Here is a 13000-nt window from a genome sequence, read left to right on the forward strand (position 1 = left end):
CTGTTGTGACCAGCGCAGATCAGAAAAGAACAAAGGAGAAGTATGTGCTAAGTGAATGGTTTGCACTCCTGTTGGAGTGGGCATGGAGTCTGCAGGTAATGTTGTGCCCACAGATGTGCAATACAGCACAGAAGCCAAACCCATGCACTTGGCACATGCTTTTTAGGTGAGTCAATTTGTCCTTCCGGTGCCACTCTGGTATTGGAAACCCCAAGCTGATCCCTGCTGAGAATGTTGTCTGATTTTGTGGGGCTCTTCTGGACTGGAGCAGGGTTCCCCCTATAGCTCAGCCCCCACACTCACTCTCCCTTCCCCTGGGGCTGGCTCCCACCCAGGCATTCATGGGTGATTAGCAAGTGTGAGAGCCTGGGGCTTCTTTGGTTCTGGTTTGCTCTCCATCTGAATGGAGGCAGGGCGGATGGTAAAGCCTGAGGTAAAGAAATCAGCAGGTGGATGTCTGGGACTGAGGGAAGAAGACAGGGCGGATGGTAAAGACTGTGGAATGGAATCAGCAGGTGAATGTCTGGGACTGAAGGAAGAAGGAGATTTACCTGCCTTTGTTTACAATATTTAGATGGTTGGCTGGGGAGAGACAGAAAGATAAGAGAAAAGAACCAGAGCCAGAGGGAGGAGGATGTACTTTAGTACTTGATGTAGCTAGTGAAGCTCACCTCTGAGGAATGAGAAAAAAGAAAAGGAAAGAGAAAAGACATCAAGTCTGTTTTATTCTAGCATTCTTATAACAACTTCATTATAGTAGGTAGTGGTGGGAAACACCACCTGAAACACATCACTGGACATTGGATATATTGGGAGGGATGAACTGGAGTGCCAATGAGAAACACAGTCGGGAACGCTTCAGGGGGTAGCCAAGTTAGTCTGCACAGGATAAGCTTAAAAAACAACAAATGGTCTGGTAGCACCTTAAAGACTAACAAAACATGTAGATGGGATCATGAGCTTTCGTAGGCACAGCCCGCTTCTTCAGATGACTGGAGTTATGAGTTTAGGATGTGCAGACCCAAAATAAATAGGGGAGGAGGAAGGCGGGGTGTGGGGGGAAGGAAAAAGAGAAGGGGTCGGAAACCACCAGCTCTGCCTACTTGTTTTTCCCTTTGGGTGTGTCTAGTCTACAGGGTTTTTTCAAAAAAAAGTGGCCTTTTGTTGAAAAAACTTCCCCTGCATCTAGACTGCCACCACATTCTTTCAAAAGTAAATTGAAAGAACGCGGCAGTTTTTTTAACTGCAGAAAACCTTGTTTTATGAGGAAGAACTCCTTTTTTTGAAAGTGCTCTTTCAAAAAAAGGCACTATGTAATGCAAACTGTGCTTTTTTGAAAGAGAGCATCCAGACTGACTGGGTGCTTTCTTCCGAAAAAGTGGCTTGCTGTTTCAAAAGTACTGGTTGCAGTCTAGACGCTCTTTCGAAAGAGGCTTGCAGTCTAGACATAGCCTTTGATATTTTCATGCCCTCTGCTCCTTGTTTCCCACCTCCTTCCCTTTTTCCTCCCCCCGCCCCCTCTTTTCCCTATTTATTTTGAGGCTGCACATCCTAAACTCATAACTCTGGTCATATGAAGAAGTGGGCTGTGCCCACAAAAGCTCATGATACCATCTACATGTTTTGTTAGTCTATAAAGTGCTACCAGACCATTTGTTGTTTTTTAAGTTGATAGCTGGGAAAGTAACTCAAATATTTTCCTGATGGACTGTATTTTCTAAGAGACAACCTGCCCTACATTCTCAATCAGGGAGGGGTAACCTTTACTCATGGATATATTTGCTTTCCACAACTAGCCCATTATGTAACTTTTCATGAGTGGTGTACCTGAGTACTTGTATGCTGATACACAAACTGTATTGTTTAATTTATTCCTCTGAATCTGGGTTATTACTGATTTTGTGCTTCACGTATCTTTGACTTTTAGAACAAACTTTGTAGTTGTGAATAATTTAAGCACCCTACCCAGATGTACAGACACTCTTTTCTGAACCGGTGTAGTATGTACATTTTTAACATATGTTGAATTTAAAAACAAATCTGAATGCCTTCCAGTGGTGCATTAAATGGCATGGCATGAATTTAGTCAATGGTCATTTACATTTACCCAGTGCTGTGAGAAGACTCTAAGAACCTCAGTGTTTTATCCAGCTGTGTTTGTTTATTATTTAAATTAATAGTTCTTCAGAGGTCAAAGCAAGATTCTTTAATTACAAAGCCAGATTTAATTATTGGGGAAGGGTTTCTGAATGTTTTTTAAAACAAAATAATACTCTCCAAGCCAAGAGTGGAAAGAGACAATGCATGGCTCATTCTCTTTTTCATCCTCGCTGCAGGGAAAGAATTGTGTGTATTGTGTTTTGTTCTAGCAGGGTGTTGTATTCAGGTTCTTTTTAAGAAGTACATATGTTTCTCTTGGAGAACACAGGCTGTAGAGGTGTTTGTGGCACTTGGAGGAGAAGGAACAGACAGGGAGCAAATCAGAGCTACACGAACATCTGTAGTGGAAAGAGAAGCAAATCCCACTCGCACCTAGTTTTAGAGCCCTGGGTGGATACACAATTTCTGTCGGCAGAAGCAGATAATCAAGGCTATAAAGTGGATGTGTGCAGGGCTCTACCAGGACCTGCAGGGGGAAAAGTGGCAACATGTCAGGCTACTGCTTGCTAGAGTCAGTGCCCAATCCCAGGCAGCTCCTCCAGCATGGCTGTATGTATCACCCCCAATCCTGCCCATGGGGCCAGCCTCAGGCTCACCATTAGTTGTCCCTGGTCATGGTAGTGTGCGCAAGTGGTTCACATGCTCCCAGACAGGTGACACAGAGTATCCAAGTAGCACTAGCTAGCCCATAGCCCTCTCTCTCTAGCTATAAAACAGGGTTCAGAGACTACCTATCTCCCAATAATAAAGCCAGGCACTGTGCTGTACCGATCTTGTGTTTAGTTGTGACTGTCTGAGTACATTTCTCAGACCTGAAGGAGAGCTCTGTGTACCTGAGAAGCTGTCTCTCACTTGCTCCACCTTGTCTCTCATACCCACAAATCATGGGGAGGTACCTTGAACTCAGCACCTGTGGCTCCAAGCTGAGAGGGGCTTATCCTACTAAGAGTACCATTCCAAATAAGTTTATTATGGAGTAGAGATCACTGACCCCAACTTCTTTGTCTACAGGACACTCTGGAGAAGCCATAGCACCCCCTAGGTAGCACTGAAGGATTGTTGATTTAAAGAGAGCTTCAGACACACACAAATGTGTGTGTGCACAAACACCTGCACAGACACATAGGCACGTTTTCTGAAGTAGCAGTCTGGAATCACAATCCTTAAAATGGCCACAAGGAGGCAGCAGACAGCCTATAATGTAGGAAGGGGGTGGGAAGAGCGGGAAGGCAGAATAGGAAAAAAGAGGTAAAATACCTCTCTTACTTCTATCCTTCCCTCTTCTCTCCCTCCTCTCCCTCCTCTTCCCCTCTTGCTTCCCATCTTCCTCTTCTCCCTGTCTCTCTTTACCATCTCCAGGGAACTTGGGAGGGCAAATGGCTTTAGATCCCCAGCCAAAGGCACTGTTCTAATGCCAAGTGTTCCCATTTGTTTTTCCTTTGCTGGCTGGGGAAAGAAGAATTAGAATGTGCTGCTCATTCCCAGAGTCGTATTACACCTCTCTGCTTCACCACATCCTGAATTTTCCCGCCCAGCCTCCCCTTTCCCTCCCAGTACATGCCTTGGAAAGAGCTGGGTGGGAGGGGTGAACATTCAAACAGGGAGGAACTAGTAGGGTGACGTAAGTGAGGAAGTTGGACACTGGGAAGAATCACAAGGAGGAACGAGCAACAAAGGAGGACCCCTGATTTGGATGGACAAGGTAAGGTGATCAACAGGTTATCTAAGGTATTTATACACAAATGCTAGAAGCCTGGGAAACAAACAGGAAGAATTAGAAGCCCTGGTCCAGTCAAAGAACTATGGTTTGAATGGAATAACGGAGACTTGGTGGGATGACTCGCATGACTGGAGCACTGTCATGGAAGGGTATAAACTGTTCAGAAAGAACAGGCAGGGGAGAAAAGAAGGATGAGTTGGACTTTATGTAAGAGAGCACTATGATTGCTCAGTGCTCCAGTATATAGAGGGAGAAAAGCCTGTTGAGAATCTATGGGTTAAGTTTAGAGGTGGAAGAAAAAGGGGTGATATTGTGGCTGGGGTCTGCTATAGTCCACTGGATCAGGTGGACAAGATCAGGGCTGGATTAAGGCATGGGCTAGCCAGGCAGCTGCCCGGGGTGCCAACCTATGGGGTGCGCCTGATGGCAGCTGTAAGGGGCGCACAGAGCCCCTTACAGCTGCCATCAGGCACCGCGCTCCCAGTTTGCGGGCTGCAGCAGCTTCCAGCAGCCACCCCGCAGTGGCCACCCAGGGCGGAGGCTGTGTTAACTCTTGCAGTGCTGGCCAGAAGCACCCTTCCCGCGGGGCCCTGCATGGTCAGGCTCAGCCCGCCCTGGGCAGCCCCGGGCGGTGTGCCAGCGGTGGTAGCTGGGCTGGGCTGGGCCGGGCACGTGCGCCCTGCTGCTGCCAGCTCTGCATGCCCCCCCCATGCACCGGGCGGGGGCGGAGCCGCACATGCGCCCTCTCCAAAACCGGGGCACAATTAACATGTCTGCCCGGGGCGCCAGAATGGCTCGGTCCAGCCCTGGACAAGGTAGATGAGGCTTTCTTTGGACAAATGAAAGAAGCTTCCAGATCACAGGCCCTGGTTCTCATGGGGGACTTTAATCACCCTGACATCTGTTGGGAGACCAATACAGCAGTACACAGACAATCCAGAAAATTCTTGGAGAATGTTGGGGATAACTTCTTGGTACAAGTGCTGAAGGAACTGACCAGGGGCCATGTGCAGCTTGACCTGCTGCTCACAAACAAGGAGGAACCAGTAGGGGAAGTAGAGGTGAGTGACAACCTAGGAATCAGTGATCATGAGATGGTAGATTTCAGGATCCTGACCAAAGAAAGAAAGGAGATTAGCAAAATACACACCATGGACTTCAGAAGAGCAGACTTTGACGCCCTCAGAGAACTGATGGGCAGGATCCCCTGGAATGCTAACATGAAAGGGAAAGGAGTCCAGGAGAGCTGGCAGTATTTTAAAGAAGCCTTATTAAAGGCACAGGAAGAAGCCATCCCAATGCACAGCAAGAAAAGCAAGTATGGTAGGTGACCAGATTATCTTACCGGGGACATCCTTGGTGAGCTTAAACACAAAAAGGAAGCTTTCAAGAAGTGGAAACTTGGACAGATGACTAGGGAGGAGTATAAATATATTGCTCGAGAATGCAGGGGAGTTACCAGGAAGGCGAAAGCACAATTGGAATTGCAGCGAGCAAGGGATGTGAAGGATAACAAGAAAGGTTTCTACAGGCTTGTTAGCAATAAGAGGGTGATCAGAGAGAGTGTGGGGCCCTTGCTGGATGAGGGAGGTAAGCTAGCGGGAAAATCTGAAGTACTCAATGCTTTCTTTGTCTCTGTCTTCGTGGACAAGGTCAGCTCCCAGAAAAATGCACTAGGCAACACAATATAGGAAGGAGGTGGGCAGCCCTTGGTGGGGAAAGAACATGTTAGGAATTATTCAGAAAAGCTAAACATACACAAATCCATGGGCTCGGATTTAAAGCATCCGAGGGTACTGAGGGAGTTGGCAAATGTCATTGCGGAGCCTTTGGCCATTATCTTTGAAAACTCGTAGATATCTGGAGAGATCCTGGATGATTGGAAAAAGGCAAATGTAGTGTCTATCTTTAAAAAAGGGAAGATGGACAATCCAGAGAACTACAGACCAGTCAGCCTTACTTTAGTTCCCGGAAAAATCCTGAAGGGGATCCTCAAGGAATTCATTTTGAAGCACTTGGAAGAGGGGATAGTGATCAGGAATAGTCAACCCAGAGGTTTTAAGTCTCGACTTGACAAAGCCCTGGCTGGGTTGATTTAGTTGGGATTGGTCCTGCCTTGAGCAGGGGCTGGACTTGATGACCTCCTGAGGTCTCATCCAGCTCTATGATTCTATGATTCCTTAGTGCTAAGGGATCTAACAGCTGGCCTGCAAGTCAACTCCCCCTCCCGTGCTGCGTGCATGTAGCTCATGGTGTCACGTGTGGTCTGATAGGGGTGCTTCCAACACATTGACCCCCAAGGGGACTATTTACGGTGGTGTGGGAGGGAGAGTATGTCTACACTACAAAGTTAATTCGAACTAACAGCCGTTAGTACGAATTAACAGCCGTTAGTTCGAATTAACTTTCATAGTGTCTCCACATACAAACCGCTAGTTCGAACTTAATTCAAACTAGCAGAGCACTTAATTCGAACTAGGTAAACCTCATTGTACGAGGACTAACGCCTAGTTCGAATTAAGTAGTTTGAATTAAGGGCTGTGTAGCCACTTAATTCGAACTAGTGTGAGGCTAGCCCTCCCCAGCTTGCCCTGGTGGCCACTCTGGGCACCACCAGGGAAACTCGTCTGCCCCCCTCCCGGACCCCCAGCCCTTAAAGGGGCACGGTCTGGCTACGGTGCCCATGCCATGTGCAAGCCTGCCAGCACCCAGCCAGCAGACCCTGCACCTGGCACAGGATGAGCCAGCCACCCGCTGCCACCCAGCCCTCCACCTCTTGCTAGGAGCAGGCTGGCGGCTCCCAGGAGCCTGCCCAGGGCCGCAAGAGGCGGGCGTCCATCTGGTCTAGTGCAGAGATCGTGGACCTCATCGAGGTTTGGGGGGAGGCCTCCAATGTCCACGACCTCCACACTAAGCACAGGAATGCAGCCGTCTCGGGCAGGATAGCTGCCAGCCTGGCCACCAAAGGCCACATGCGAACCCAGGAGCAGGTTTGCATGAAAATCAAGTTGGTCCAGTGAGACCCCCGACCCTGAGCCCTGAGCTTAGAACATAAGAAGATAAGAACGGCCGTACTGGGTCAGACCAAAGGTTAATCTATCCCAGTAGCCTGTCTGCAGACAGCGGCCAACACCAGGTACCCCAGAGGGGATGGACCAAAGACAATGACCAAGCGATTTGTCTCGTGCCATCCATCTCCAGCCTTCCACAAACAGAGGCCAGGGACACCGTTCCTACCCCCTGGCTAATAGCACTCCATGGACCCAACCTCCATGAATTGATCTCACTTCTCTTTAAACTCTGTTATAGTTCTAGCCTTCACAGCCTCCTGTGGCAAGGAGTTCCACAGGTTGACTATGTGCTGTGTGAAAAAGAACTGTTGCTTATTAATTTTAAACCTGCTGTCCATTCATTTCATTTTGTGTCCTCTAGTCCTTCTATTTTGGGAACTAATGAAGAACTTTTCTTTATTCACCCTCTCCACACCACTCATACTTTTATAGACCTCTAACATATCCCCCCCTCAGTCTCCTCTTTTCTAAGCTGAAAAGTCCCAGTCTCTTTAGCCTCCGTTCACTTGGGACCTGTTCCAAACCCCTAATCATTGTAGTTGCCCTTTTCTGAACCCTTTCCAAGGCCAAAATATCTTTTTTGAGGTGAGGAGACCACATCTGTACACAGTACTGAAGATATGGCGTACTATAGTTTTATACTTCCCCTCCTCCTTCTTTCCCTGGCTTCACCCTTCCAACTCCCTCCTGCCAGGTTTCCCCCTCCCCTCTCCCATGCTCTCTCTTCCCATCTCCCACCTCCTTTTCCCAGTCTCTCCGAGTTTTGTTCAATAAAGAGAGTTTCTATTTTTGAACACACGTGTCCTTTATTTTTTACATCAGGAAGGGGGGCTAGGGAGGGGTAAGTGGAAGGAGGTGAGGGAGGAATGGTGCATGAGCCCCCAGTGGGGAGGACTGGGGTGGCTCTGCAGGCTCCTCAGGCTGGAAGCTCTCCTGCGGGGCCTCCTGGATCCTGACAGACCCCCGATTGATCCCCCTGGAGGGCAGCCTGCGGCAAGTGCAGTCGGGCTGATGTCCAAGTGCTGTGATGTGCCAAGTGAGGGCACTCAGGGCACTTCAAGACAGGACTGCTTTGCTGTCCCTCATTGAGGTAGACAAGCAAGTGGGGAACCCTGAGAACTGTCTGTCCAGGGTGGGGGTCGGGTCCCTTTAAGCACAGCCCTTGGCTAGCCTGAGGCAGCAGCTCCACGCTCTAAGTCCTAACCTGACGCTCTGCCAGCACTGGTTCTGGCCAGCCTTAACTTCGGTTCAGGGTCCACTCAATGTGGACATGCTAGTTCGAATTAGCAAAATGCTCATTCAAATTAGTTTTTAGGTCTAGATGCACTAGTTCGAATTTGCTTAGTTCGAATTAACTAATTCAAATTAAGTTAGTTCGATTTACTGCTTTAGTGTAGACGTACCCGGAGTGTGTGGTTGTACCCTTCTCAGCTGCATTAGTGTAGGTACAGCTTTTAAAAAAAGCCATGTAATCTTGCCCTTAGGCTGCAGACAGCCTGGGTAGGAGGAAGGATACAGGAGCCAGCTGGAGGTGCGGGGTCTGTGCAGGAGCGGGGCAGAGGATTGGGCTGCCTACTTGGAGCTGATCCGGGGGAGACACAGGTGCTCTGCAGGGTTCTGCACTCTGCAGGGAAGCACTTCCTGCAGGCACCCCACCCCCCCCCCCCCCCCCGATTCCTGGTCAATGGAAGCAATGGGGTGTGTGTGTGGTGGGGGGGGGGGGGTTGCCTGCAGAGGGCATTTTCCTGCAGTGTGCAGAGCCACTTCCTCCCTCCTGCCAGGCAGAGCCCATGGAGCCAGATCCACCCCTGTCTTGCCTTGATCAGGCCTGCAAGGCTTGGGGCTCCCCACCCCAAATATTGGGTTTGTGAAAAGGAATTATAGTGTGTGGAAATTTCCAGCTGGGCCAGAAATCAAACCACAGAAGGCCAGTATGCTCCAACCTGTAGCTGTAGAAGGAGTCATTATCTCGTGTGGTAACTAAATGCCTCAAAATACAATGACCCTGCCCAACTGAGCATCCTGTTTTGCTAAGAAAACAGGGGTGGTGGGTGACTTATGGTATTTTTCGTAACTAAACCACAGGTTCCCATTTTTCCCATTTTGGGAACCCGTCCACAAGGGCACGAGTGATATTTCATATGTATTGAAAAGGAGATCCTAGTCTGATTATCTAGTCGAATGTGTGCACTCGCAAAAGTGTTAGGGTACGGAAATCTGTTTTGGCCTTGAGGGCTATGTAGGTAATGCGAAAAGGACTATAAGACCCCATAGTATTTAATGTGGAGCAGGATTATCTTCCTCACTGAGGACTTCCTCCAATTTTCTTCCTCAAACTCTCTCCCTTCACTTTTCCTTTACAGTACTAATCCTCTTTTAAGCCTATTCTTTAAGTGTCTTCTGCTCCGATACTCTCTTATCTCTCTGGGTATGTCTACACTACCCTCCTAGTTCGAACTAGGAGGGTAATGTAGGCATACCGCACTTGCAAATGAAGCCCGGGATTTGAATTTCCCGGGCTTCATTTGCATAAGCGGGGAGCCGCCATTTTTAAAACCCCGCTGGTTCGAACCCCGTGCAGCGTGGCTACACGGGGCACGAACTAGGTAGTTCGAACTAGGCTTCCTAGTTCGAACTACCGTTACTCCTCGTGAAATGAGGAGTAACGGTAGTTCGAACTAGGAAGCCTAGTTCGAACTACCTAGTTCGTGCCCCGTGTAGCCACGCTGCACGGGGTTCGAACCAGCGGGGTTTTAAAAATGGCGGCTCCCCGCTTATGCAAATGAAGCCCGGGAAATTCAAATCCCGGGCTTCATTTGCAAGTGCGGTATGCCTACATTACCCCGCTAGTTCGAACTAGCGGGGTAGTGTAGACATACCCTCACTCAGGCCCTCGCTTCACTCGCAGAGTGAGGTTGGTCCTCTGACTCCTCAGTGCTTTCAGGAGGGTGTGTGAGTATCATGTTATACTAAGTAAGGGTATGTCTACACTACAGCGCTAATTCGAACTAAGCTAATTCGAACTAACGTATCCAGACTGAAAAACTAGTTTGAATTAGCGTTTTGCTAATTCGAACTAGCATGTCCACACAGAGTGGACCCTGAACTGGAGTTAAGGATGGCCGGAAGCAGTGCCGGCAGGGCATCAGATGAGGACTTAGAGCGTGGAGTTGCTGTCTCAGGCTAGCCGAGGGCTGTGCTTAAAGGGACCCGACCCCCACCCCGGACAGACAGTTCTCAGGGGTTCCCCGCTTGCAAAGCAGTCCTGGCTTGGATTGCCTGGAGTACCCACACTGGGCACATCACAGCACTTGGCCATCAGACCGGCTGCACTTGCCGCAGGCTGCCATCTGGGGAGAGGGGGCAATTGGGGGGCTGCAGGAGAGGTTCCACCCCCAGAAGCCTGCAGAGCCAGCCCAGTCCTCCCCATCAGGGACTCGTACCCCATTCCTCCCTCATCTCCTTCCACTTACCCCTCCCCAACCCCCCTTCCTGATGTACAAAATAAAGGACAATTGTGTTCAAAAATAGAATCTCTCTTTATTGAACAAAACTGGGGGAGACTGGGAAAAGGAGGTGGGAGAGGGGAAGAGAGAGGGTGGGAGAGGGGAGGGCAACTACAAGGATGAGGGGTTTGGAACAGGTCCCATATGAAGAGAGGCTAAAGAGACTGGGACTTCTCAGTTTAGAAAAGAGGAGACTGAGGGGGGATATGATAGAGGTCTATAAAAGCATGAGTGGGGTGGAGAGGGTGCATAAAGAAATGTTCTTCATTAGTTCCCATAATAGAAGGACTAGAGGACACCAAAGGAAAGGAATGGGTAGCAGGCTTCAAACTAGGAACAGAAAGTTGTTCTTCACAAAGCAAAGAGTCAACCTGTGGAACTCCTTGCTGCAGGAGGCTGCGAAGGCTACAACTAGAACAGAGTTTAAAGAGAAGTGAGATCAATTCATGGAGGTTGGGTCCATGGAGTGGTATTAGCCAGGGGGTAGGAGTGGTGTCCCTGCCCAAGGTTTGTGGAAGGCTGGGGAGGGATGGCACGAGACAAATGGCTTGGTCACTGTCTTTGGTCCATCCCCTCCAGAGTCCCTAGGGTTGGCCGCTGTCGGCAGACAGGCTACTGGGCTAGATGGACCTTTGGTCTGACCCAGTACGGCCATTCTAAGCTCAGGGCTCAGGGTCGGGGGTCTCAGTGGACTACCTTGATTTTCATGCAAACCTGCTCCTGGGTGGCCAGGCTGGCAGCTCTCCTGCCCTAGACGGCCACTTTCCTGTGCCTAGTGTGGAGGTCATGGACGAGGTCCACGATGTCTGCACTGGACCAGGCAGGTGCCCGCCTCTTGCAGTCCTGGGGAAGCTCCCGGGAGCCGCCAGCCTGGTCCCAGGAAGAGGGGGAGGGCTGGGGGACATCAGGTGGCTGGCTTGAGCCATGCCAGGTGCAGGGTCTGCTGGCTGGGTGCTGGCAGGCTTGCACCTGGTACCGGCAGCATAGCCAGCCCGTGCCCCTTTAAGGGGGCTGGGGCCAGGAGGGGGGCAATAGAGTTTCCCTGGTGTTGGCCAGAGTGGCCACCAGGGAAAGCTGGGGAGGGCTAGCCTCCCACTAGTTCGAATTAAGGGGCTATACACCCATTAATGTGAACTAGTAAGTTCGAACTAGGCTTAGTCCTCGTGGAATGAGGTTTACCTAGTTCGAACTAAGCGCTCCACTAGTTCGAATTAAGTTCGAACTAGCGGAGCACTAGTGTAGCGCCTATCAAAGTTAATTCGAACTAACGTCCGTTAGTTCGAATTAACTTTGTAGTGTAGACATAACCTAATAGTGCTACCACCCAGGGTGATTTAATCAATTTATGTGGCCACCATAGTGGGCATTTTATTGTTTGTAATCTTAATACCTATCATAATAAAAATTGCTTTGATTTGGTACCAGCCACAGTTTAAGTGTAATTGCCGTGGTTCCCAAGAACTGACTCCATACATAGAGCCCTCTAGCTCTTAACTTCTGTGGTAGGGATGGAGGACAAATCTAGAAACTTTCTGGCCAGATTGGTGAGCCTGGAACCCATACCATATTCCTAACCCCCGGGCTACAGGGAGGAAGCAATTTCCTGCCTGTACATGATCTGAACTTTTAGACTTCACAGCAGCCTCCTCCCCCTCACCACCTGCTGCCCCTGGCACGGACTTCGCATCCTTCTCCCCCCTGCTTCTCTGCCCTGGATTCTGCCTCTAAGGAGCATGGGGCTGTTCTGTCCTCTAGGAACCCTGCCCTGCTGAGCTATCTCTGGCCTGGTTTGCTGAAGCCTCTGCAGACAGGTTGGGTGCTGGTGCACAAGGCTTCCTTAGGGCTTAATCCTTTCCTGCCAGCACTGTAGCCATGACAGGAGGTGGCAGGGCTATGTCAGTGGGCAGCTGCAGCCTGGAGATGCTAGCTGCCTTTGGACATTATGTGTGCAGGAAGGGAGAAGCTGCTTGCAGCCATATTGGCAGGGGCAGGGGAAGGAGAGGAAAGATGAGCTTTGCAAAGACCCTTTTCCTCCTTCTCCTCGTCCTTCCTGCCGCTGGAAGCAGTCCCCATCCCTTCCCTCCAGCACAGTGCCAAAGACAGTTGCTGGCCACATTTTGGTGTGAACCATGGCAGGAATCTGGGTCGGGGAAGCAAGCCTTCGCCCAGTGTTGCCTCAGGAAGCTGTGGCACCAGATACCAGGAAAGGTGGGTTGGCCTGGGGGGGCCAGAATTCCTGATTCCCACACTCATGCTTTAACCAGAGTGCACTTGTTAATTTCCTATGGGATTCCCATCAACTTCTGAGGGTATGTCTACACAGCAAAGTTATTTTGAAATAACTTTCCAAGTGTCTACACAGCCAAACCGCTATTTCAAAATTAATTCGAAATAGCAGAGCACTTATTTCAATTTCGGTAAACCTCATTCTATGAGGAATAATGCCAAAATTGAAATAGCTAAATCGAAATAAGTGCTGTGTAGATGCTTATTTCAAAATAGGGGGCCTCCAGCCCTTCCCAGGGTGCCCTGGTGGCCACTCT

The 13000-nt window shown here is 49.6% G+C and overlaps 1 protein-coding gene across 2 annotated transcripts in view; it reads left to right on the forward strand.

Annotated features, from left to right (window-relative positions):
• The first annotated feature begins 3412 nt into the window (after positions 1-3412).
• LOC102450401 (C->U-editing enzyme APOBEC-1-like) overlaps positions 3413-13000 on the forward strand; it is a 33166-nt gene continuing 23578 nt past the window's right edge. Inside the window, exon 1 of one of the 2 annotated variants that reach the window (XM_089771607.1) lies at positions 3413-3862. In XM_089771607.1, the coding sequence (XP_089627733.1) occupies positions 3854-3862 (9 nt within the window). In that variant the 5' untranslated portion in view covers positions 3413-3853. The remainder of the gene's footprint in view (positions 3863-13000) is intronic. The other variant, XM_075902036.2, reaches the window with a different exon arrangement.

The sequence above is a fragment of the Pelodiscus sinensis genome, chromosome 1 (genome assembly GCF_052426305.1).
Source record: "Pelodiscus sinensis isolate ZL-2025 chromosome 1, ASM5242630v1, whole genome shotgun sequence".
Taxonomy (NCBI): Eukaryota; Metazoa; Chordata; order Testudines; family Trionychidae; genus Pelodiscus; species Pelodiscus sinensis.